This window comes from Apium graveolens, chromosome 1 (genome assembly GCF_009905375.1).
Source record: "Apium graveolens cultivar Ventura chromosome 1, ASM990537v1, whole genome shotgun sequence".
Taxonomy (NCBI): domain Eukaryota; kingdom Viridiplantae; phylum Streptophyta; class Magnoliopsida; order Apiales; family Apiaceae; genus Apium; species Apium graveolens.
The window spans coordinates 13,932,178-13,942,626 of NC_133647.1; the positions used below are offsets into that span (position 1 = coordinate 13,932,178).

The 10,449-nt window shown below is 39.9% G+C and overlaps 1 protein-coding gene across 1 annotated transcript; it reads left to right on the forward strand.

Moving 5' to 3' along the window:
- The first annotated feature begins 5,203 nt into the window (after positions 1–5,203).
- On the forward strand, positions 5,204–9,013 carry LOC141714711 (uncharacterized). The gene is made up of 2 exons (XM_074518229.1): positions 5,204–7,690; positions 7,772–9,013. The coding sequence occupies exons 1-2, from the start codon at positions 5,204–5,206 to the stop codon at positions 9,011–9,013; spliced, it is 3,729 nt and encodes a 1,242-aa protein (XP_074374330.1).
- The last annotated feature ends 1,436 nt before the right edge of the window (positions 9,014–10,449 follow it).

Genomic DNA, 10,449 nt, shown 5'->3' on the forward strand with positions numbered 1-10,449 from the left:
ATAATTCAGCCTAATCTCATTAGTCAACTAATATATTCAAAAGCAGGCATAAGTCGCCAGAAGCCGCAAAAGTTAGCCACTTATAAGCTAATATTTTCAAAAGTAAGCATAAACCATCCCTATAACTAGAACCCAACTGGTATGTCAACATCCCCTAATCCAAATCCCTTTAGAATTACCACTTTGACTACGACTTTGACCTGGAGAACATGACTGATCCCCATTATCATAATAAGAATGATGCTCATCCCACGAGCGATCGCCTTACCCTGTAATATTAAAAAAGGTCACCATCTTAAACTACATAATATTAGGATATTATATTTTAAACAAAGATAATTCTAAACTGATTAATAATATAAATTTGATTTTCTCATACTCCCTACATAATCAGAGATAAAATAAAAGGAGAGTTTATGCTAGGGATGACCATAATGTGTAAAATTATAATATTTATCATATAGGTTCCTAACACACTATTTTAAAATTTAAAAAATCTTATCAAACAAAGCTAAACCCATTTAACAAGTTTATTTGTTATTTCAGTTCCTAGAAAATTGTTTTGCAGGTTGCATGTAGACACAAGCTACCAACTATATTTTGCTAAACTTAGTTAGGCTACTGACTCTACTCCTAATAATACATAAAATTTATAAATATAAAAACTCAAAAATTATAACCTATATAAAGTCAGTTTACATACTATATAAATATTAAAACTGATTACAGAAAAATATTTTTCGATCACATAAATCGCAGATTCCCTATTTAGCTTCAAAAAGCCAAAATGGGACTCATGTTGTGGCGCCCTCCAAAACCGGATCAGAAGTTTGGGGTCCACACACACACCTTAATTATAACCTGCTTATAACAATAATAAAGATAATAATAATATATGCAATGACCCTACTTACCAACCACCACGGACCGCAACAGGTTAAAGTTTGCACACAAGCCAACACACTAATATATTACAAACCGTTCAAATCCCAACTATTTCAAATTCAAACAGAGTATTAAACATTATTACAAACTTTTACAAACTTAAATTATTCCAAAAGAAGCCTACTAGCTCAGCTTTCTCAACCTGAACCCCTAGCTCTCGCGCTGGACTGGGGATCCTCTTTACCAACTGGTTCCTTTTTAACTGGAAAGAATATAAACAACATCACACAAATGAGCTAACTAGCTCAGCAAGTCACAATGACAAAACTGAGAATAATGATCATCAGGTGAATATGGTTATGATATCAAGTGCATAATGGATTATGATTTAGAATTGGATATTATACTTTTAATTTAAAACCAAGGTTAGGCTGCTGATCAGTCACGCACTAACCTCGAGCAAGGCACACAATATTGCTCTAACTACTGGATCCAAGGCACACATTGGCCTAACTTGACCATTATATGGTCTGACCACGAATCTGGTCCACAATTTTATAAAAACAATCCAATTCTAACATAATAACAGAATATGCAATAATAAACAATAACCGAAATTATTAACAACAATAAATGTTTAACAATGAAAGGGTTTAAATCCTTGTAAGGATCAACAAGGTACTTTTAAAGTTTGAATGCTGGGTAATGAAAGAATTGGATAACAAAGGAAACAACGTTTCAGGGTTTCAAGGATTTGGTCTTTCAAAGCATAAGATATCATGGATTGAGTATATAATAATTCAGTTCAGTGTCTGGTATTTAGTTTGTATGTATTTGTGGAGTAGTATCGTAGATTTGTGGTTCTTGTTTGGGTATACAATAATCAATGGCTTAGAAAGAATATGGTTCATAGCTCAAGAACAATAACTGAAATCAGAATTTAGGTTTCCGTGCTTCAAAGCACTTGCAATGTCAACAAGACTATCAAGAATTACAATATCTCGAGAAAGTTCAGAACACTTGCCTGATATTAGCTTACTATCCTGCACTTGCTTTCAATCACAATCGTCTTACTCCTCAACTACCTGTTTCCCTTTCCTACGCCTTGCCTCTTCTGCTCACATATCATAAGCATCTATCAATCATCAACTCACAGGATTCTATTCAACACATACTTCTATCTACCCTTCGTTTTACCCAAATCCGATTAACGGATTGAAATCTATGCAATAACCAAGTAAACACCGAATATATAGACCGATAGTCAATTAACAAGTCACATGTAGCACATAATACATCACGTAATCAATGATATATTATTTATAAAGAAATCTCGGGTCATAAATAGGTTTTCTGGTATTTAAAATGATTTTTAAAACATTTTTCGGAATTAAAACGGGTCGTTGGATCAATTTCGGGTTAATAAACAGGGTTCGTTTGGCCCATTCTGGCTCCGAAATAATTTTAGAATAATTATCGAGCCTTGGAAATAATTTAGAATAATATTTTAAAGCTCGAAACTATTTTTCAGAATTTTTAAATCTTTTTTAAATAATTAAATCTAATTAAATAACTAACTAAAATCAATTAATAATTAATTAAATCAATTAATCAATTAATTTTCAAATTAATTGACTAATTAATCAGTTAAAAATTAACTGAAATTAATTAACTAATTAATTCAGATTTATTTGTGAATTAAAAATAATTTTCGGAATTAAAATAATAATTTTTAGAATTTTCAGAAATTAAAAACGAATTTTTATAATAAAAATAAATAGGAAATATAATTTTTAAACATTTTTAAAACAGAAATCCAATTTTTGCAAAGTCTGGAAACTACAGGGACCAAACTGCATCGTTTTCAAAACTATAGGTACTAAACTGTAATTTTCCAGGGGGTCGCCGGAAAATAGTCGGGTTCGCCGGAGAACACGTTCCCGGCGTCCTCACCCCACCAACACCTCCAGATCACATCTACACCACATCAGGAACACAACCATGCAATCAATTCATCCTAACAATCCCTGAGTTGGCCGGAATTTGGCCGTGAAATTTTCCAGTTTCCGGCGAACATCGGAAAACTTCAAAACACAACTCCCTTCTCTACAGACCTCGTTGGTTCATGAAACTTATACGACTAGATTGCAAATTTCACAGAGAACACAACCCACTATAACACAACATTAATCTATCACAGAATAAGAAACCCCCAAATTTCAATTAAGAACATTCATACGGGTTATAAACCCTAATTTTGAAATTCGAAAATTAAACTCAAATTTGAACATGTTATTGAACTCCAAATCAGACGTATGACATATGAAAATCATCAGTAAAACAAGCTCTACAACATGCAGTCATCAAATCATACAAACAATCATCCGAACAAAAATTCATATTTTTAATAAAATAAATTCGAAAATAAATAAATTTTTAGAAAAATAACCTTGATTTCTGCAGTGAAACAAAGCTCAGAATCTGATAGAACACCTCAAATCCTTCGTTTTGGTTACTCAAGCTTTAAAAACAGAGATCGGTAACGCCTTCGTTTTGCTGTTTGATTCTTAGAACGGTTTATGTAATTAGGTTTTTTCTCTGAAAATTATATAATTAACTATCTGCAAATGATTTTGATACGAAATAAAATACGGTAAAAGGCTATTTATAATTACGGAAAATTTGTATCCCGTTGGATCATTCCGGATATAAAACAGTACGTTTATCTGTAAAAACTGATCCAAACGGTATCGGTTTTCGGGATAATTATCCAAATCAGTACAATTTGTACTGCAGTCTTGGTCTCAGCGCCTGGTTACACGTATTACGAAGTGATAATTGGGATAGTTTAATAAAAAGCTCCCGTTTATCGAAAATACGGGTTTTATTGATTTACCGAAACGAATATTGTATCGAAAATGTTGCGTCGGGACCCGCGCAGGACAAACCGTACGCCGGATCGAAAAAGTCGAAATATGGAAAATGCTCGGAATATTACAATTAGGTTAGGAAGGAGTTCTCGAAAGAGTTTCGGGTTCCAAAAACGTAACAACGGTTGACGTCGGTTGGTTCCCGTTTTTATAAAATAGATTTTAATTACCCGGAAAAAGATTTTAGAAATTTCATATGATTCTTATAAATCCATAAATCAACATAAAAATAATTAGGAAGATATAACAATTATCTATATTTTATTTTGGACATATAAAAATTAAAATACTCAATTAATATTATTTTGAATATTCAAGTACAAATAACACTTAACAATTAACTCACAGAATAGATATTGAGCACACATAATAATATCAAAAATAATTACACGATATATCCCGGATATTACACATGTAAAGAATAATTGAAATGAAATAATCCCATTTTCTTCATTATTTCTGTTGGACCAAGACAAGGCGGCCCAAATGAATTATAGTTAGAATAGTTGTAATACGTTATGTAAAGCCCAAGAAGGCCCAATTTGTAAGGAAAAAGCCTATTTGGGACTTAGTATAAATAAAAGACAACAATCCCATTTGAAGGGATTGGCAAATTAAGTAAAGAAGATCATCTCCTAAAACTATAGTCTAATAATAATAATAATATTATTGGAACATCATTTGGCGCTAGAAGGAGCTTTGCTTTAACAAGATCCAACTAGAAGATGATTGTAGAAGAGCTTGATCCGGGAACCGCCGGACCGACTCAGGTAAAGGAGTTGACGGCAGAAGTTGCCGCCGACCCCTCGACCCACGGCGATCGCGAGCTCCCTAAACAACCGGCATTGAAGCCGAAATGTTTGTTCCCTCCACCTGAGAATCCTCCAGAAGATCAATTTCTGGGCTTGAAGGACTCACTCCAAAGGGACAGAAAAAGAAAAACTGTGTCAGATCAGCGTTTTAGAGTTCAAACTTCTAAAGGAAAGAAAGTCCTCTCGAGCGACATGCGATTGCATTTGGAAAAGAAAGAAAGGCTAAAAGCCCAAAACCAAGAAAATCCAGAAGACTCACTTGATTCAGATGAAGAACTCGAGTTTCTAGAACACGAAGCTCAAAGATTGCAGGCTAAGCTTGAGCGAAAACGCGAGATTCACCGTCTTCGTCGAGAGCTCCAACAAGCCCAAGTTCAAAATGAAGGACAAGACAATGAATTTTATGACGAGGACGATGCTGAGTACGAATATGAACCATCGGCAGAGTCGACATATTTGCAACCACGCGAACGTCGACAGAGGACAGTGTCATCTGCCGATGTCTCGCGTCAGACAGAATCCACAGAATCTATATCTCACGAGGAATTCGCTAAAATGTAGGAGGAAATCGCCCAGATGCGTACCTTGATGAGAAATCAGGCAGGCTTTGAAACCGTTTCCGAGAGCCCCCTATCATTAGTGCTTGAGAAGGCGTGCATCGACAGGACGTTGAAGACATCTGCTCTCGATCATTTCGACGGATCCTCGAACCCGTTAGCATTTCTAAACACATTTGATGGTCGCATGGCTTTCTTCGGCCACTCAGAGATCGCTAGGTGTCAGTTCTTCTCCACTTGCCTCCAAGGAACGGCTCTCCGATGGTACAGTAACTTGCCACCTCGGTCAATCGACTCGTGGACAACTCTGAAAAGCAAGTTTCAGGCCCGATTTTCCAGCAACTACAAAGGAATCAAAGTTACAGCATCCTTGATGACAATGCACCAACGCTCTGGCGAAAGTCTCCGAAGTTTCCTAACCAGGTTCAGAGAAGAGATAACAGAAATTCCAGACTTAATAGAACAGATGGCTGTCAATTTCCTGACAGCCGGCATCGATAAGTCTAGGCATGGCATTCTTTTAGAAGAGATCTTTGAAAAAAGGCCGAAAACTTTACAGGCCGCGTTCCAGATTATAGAACACCGCATGATGCTTCAAGAAGCGGTAAGCTGTATACAATCTCCACGGAGGTCATCAAAATATGAACGACGCCGAAGCTACAGTCCACGATCCCCCGCGAGGGAAAGGCGCCGAGAGCGCCGTAGGTCTCCCCCACCACACACTTCGGACCTTCCCCCGAGGGATAGAAGGGAAAGAGATTGGCAATCCCATAATCGATCTAAAAAAGAGTTCACTAAACTCAACACCGAAAAAACGACAATTTTGGCGGTATTAAAAATAGAACCGGATTATCGCCCTCCAAGACCCATTAAACCAGGAAGACCCCCAAGCTCCAGATATTGTGAATATCATGAAGACACTGGCCATATAACGGAGCAATGTTTTCAGCATAGCAACCTCATCGAAGGAAAAATTCGTCGAGGACAACTAGTCCATTATGTGCAGCACGATGATGAACCCAGACGCCACCATCGAGGCGAAGACGATCGAGTAATCGACGTTATTTTTGGTGGCGTAGCCACCGGAGGTCTCTCCCACAACTCTCGCAAGATTTATGCTCGAGAAGTCCTTAATGTCAATCCCTCGGCAGCTAAACGCCCTCGAACGAATCCCTCCCCAGTCATCTCTTTCTCCGATGATGATTATCGTCCCGGTCTCATCGAAGGCCATCAAGATGCTCTAGTCATCACAACACGTGTGGGAAACAACACGGTTAAGAAAATGCTGGTCGATAATGGTAGCTCTGTCGACGTGTTATATCATCACGCTTTTTCCCGAATGGACATAGGAGATCGAAGACTCGAGAACTCCCGAACCCCATTATACGGGTTTACAGGAAATGAGGTTCACGTGGTAGGAACCATCGACATGCCAATACTTTTTGGTTCCCCACCCTGTCAGATTTGGAAAATGGTCAAATTCCATGTGATTAGTGCTTCCTCAAGCTTTAACGCTATTTTGGGACGAACAACGATCACCGCACTCCGAGCTATAACATCTATCTCCCACTTAAAAATGAAATTCCCCACAGATTTCGGTGTGGGAGAAATGATTGGTGATCAGGTAACAACAAGAGAATGCTACCTAACCACAGTCTCTCCAAGGAAAAAGACAGAGGAAGAGTTAGAAGTCAATCAGGTACTTGACATCGACCCAAGAGAATTGATCGACACATCCACAAGCAATTCATGCTCCCCTCTCGAGGAAACAGAAGATATAGAAGTATTTGAAGGAAACCCCGATAAAACAACAAGAATTGGCAAGAATCTCTCATCGGACCTTAAAAAAGAAATCACAAACCTCATCCGGGAATTCTCCGATATTTTTGCTTGGGCCCCAACAGACATGCCTGGCATCCCAGAGACCATTGCTCAACATTCGTTGCACATCAGTAGGGGCACCAGGCCTGTGCGACAGAAACAACGCATATTCTCGGCCGAGAAAAGAGCAGCCATCGACCAAGAGGTCGACAGACTCCTCAACGCCGGTTTCATCGAGCCCGTGCAATTCCCCACATGGATATCAAACGTGGTTCTGGTTAAGAAGAGCAATGGGAAGTGGAGAATGTGCATTGATTACTCAGATGTGAATAGGGCATGCCCCAAAGATTTTTACCCTTTGCCCAACATCGACCAACTCATCGACGCCACAGCGGGAAATGAACTACTGTCCTTTATGGACGCCTTTTTGGGATATAATCAAATTAAAATGGATTCCCATGACTGGCAACAAACCGCTTTCATCACTCACAGGGGGGTCTTTGGATACAAAGTAATGTCCTTCGGGTTAATCAATGCGGGCGCTACTTTTCAGCAGACGATGGATAAAATATTCTCCTCACAGATAGGGAGAAACATGCTAATATACGTCGATGACATGATCACAAAGTCAAAAGTTGCCTTCGACCATGTGACAGACCTTCGAGAAATGTTCACCAACGCAATGGCAAGTAACATGCGACTGAACCCTACAAAGTGTTCATTCGGCCTTATCGCATGAAAATTTTTGGGGTTCCTGATTACCCAGAAAGGCATCGAGGCCGATCCAGCTCAGACAAAAGCTATTCTAGAAATGAGCAAACCAAGATCCATTAAAGACTTACAAAAGCTCACAGGGTGTATAGCCGCTCTTCGAAGGTTCATCCCTCAATCTTCGAAGAGGTGCCTACCATTTTTCTCTGCAATGAAAAAAGCTTCCAGATCATCACAGTTTGAATGGAACGAAGATTGTGAGAGAAATTTCATGGAGTTAAAGATGTTTTTGACAAATCCTCCAGTTTTAACACGACCTTTAACAGGCGAGCCGCTACGGGTATATCTCTCAGCTTCTGACGAAACTGTCGCGACAGTATTGGTCCGTGTCGATGAGGGAAAAGATGTCCCTGTGTATTACATCAGTCACTCACTCCGAGATGCGGAAACAAGATACCCTCAAGTCGAGAAACTCGTATACGCTCTCGTTGTCGCGAGTCGTAAGCTACGTCATTATTTTCAAGCAAGAGAAATTCATGTTCTGACCAATCTTCCCCTGAAAAGAATCCTGCATAAGCCCGACATAACAGGTAGGCTCGTTGCTTGGACCATTGAGTTAAGCCAGTTCTACATCGAGTATAAACCTCGAACGGCGATCAAGGCCCAAGTTCTCTCAGATTTCGTCGCCGAATGCCAGTTCCAATCCAAGACACACAAACCTGAAGAGGATCAGTCTCGTCCGTGGCTTCTGTTCGTTGATGGTTCCTCGACATCCAACTCTGGAGGAGCAGGGGTCATACTAATCAGTCCAGAAGGATTCAAAATTCAACAGGCTCTCAAGTTCGGGTTCTCCGCCACAAACAACGTGGCCGAGTACGAGGCACTCATCGCCGGGCTAAAGCTCGCATCCGATCTCGAAGCAGAGGTCATTGACATATTTGGGGATTCTCAGTTGGTTTCCAAACAGATAAGTGGCGAATTTAAGACGTATAATGAAAGGATGGCCCGATATTTAACAAGAACACAAGAGCTTCTTAGCAAATTCCCTTCATGGAAAATGTTAAACGTCGACAGGGAGGAGAACCAGTGGGCCGACTCTCTAGCCAAACTAGCCTCTTCCAACCTCCCCACTAATCTTAACCCAACATACGTCGACATTTTGGAGACCCCCTCCATCGACGAAGTATCAATCAATCAAATCCAGGCTAGGTTCGACTGGCGCCAACCCTTCCTTGAGTACATTATCCCAAAAGCTAAGGCTAGTAAAAAACGTGGGTTTACAAGTCAAGTTGCCTGAGCATAAGTCCGAAGCCCGCACTCTTATGTTCAAAGCTAGGAACTACTGTGTTGTGGGTTCGGAGTTATATCGACGTGCCCTCTCTGAGCCTCTACTCCGTTGCTTGTCTCCAGAAGATTCCCTCCAAGCGATCGTAGAAATACACACGAGAATCTGTGGTGAGCACCTAGGAGGGAAAACATTAGCCCTCAAAATTATCCGACAAGGCCTGTTCTGGCCTACAATTCGGAAAGATTGTGAAGATTACGTCAAGAAATGTCAAGCATGTCAGCTTCATGGAAATGTAAATCGTCGACCCACGACTGAGCTAAACTCTATTCTCAGCCCATGCCCCTTTTTCCAATGGGGAATAGATATTATGGGTCCCTTTCCAAAATCCAAAAATCAGTGCCAATACATCGTAGTCGCCGTGGATTACGCAACCAAATGGGTCGAAGCAAAACCCCTTGCTAAAATTCGAGAAAAATAGATGATAGAATTCTTTATGGAATACATTGTCTTTCGCTTTGGGATCCCCAGAATCTTAGTCTCTGATAATGGTACTCAGTTTGTTGGGAAACAGTTTAAGGAAACCCTGCTTGAATTAAAAGTCCAGCATATCAAAGCATCTGTAGCATACCCCCAAGCAAATGGACTAGCAGAAGTAACAAATAGAACCATCCTACAAGACTTGAAGAAAAGAATTGAAGAAATACCCCGATGTTGGGTCGATGAACTCCCGAATGTATTGTGATCGTATAGGACAACTCCCCGAAGTGCGACGGGCAAAACTCCTTTCCAACTTGCATACGGAGTCGATGTCGTCATACCTGTTGAGGTAAGTCTCACCTCACCACGGGTCGATGTATTCGATCCTGCTCTATCTCTCGAGGGTCTTCGCCTTCACAATGATCTGTTAGAAGAAACAAGGGAAGAAGCCCGAATGCGGATGATCGCCCAGCAAGAAAAAACTGCAAGGTACTTCAACAAGAAAGTCAAACCCAAAGACTTCAAGGTCAACGACCTCGTCTTAAGAGATTCCGCAGCATCACAACCCACTGTCTCAGGAAAATTCAAACCAGCATGGGAAGGCCCTTATCGGATCTCGAGACTTGTAAGTGCGGGGACCTATGAGCTTGCTCACCTCGACGGGAAACCCATCAAGAATGCCTGGAATGGGATTCACCTCAAAAAGTTCTATCAGTAATTTGATCTCAGTTGTAACTTGTTATCTTGAGGCAGTAAATGCCATTTCAAAGACAAACCCTCGATGCAATGGGGGTCGTTATGAGGCTCCCACCGAAGGGTGATTAAGTTATGATGAACAAATTTCTTTAATTTGGTCCAAGTAAAGAACATAGACTTTCGCTTTCTTCGTTCCTTACGTGACCAGCAAAAATAAAAGGATAACCTTCGAAAACTTTCATCGACATGGACATTCAAAAAAAAAAACACAA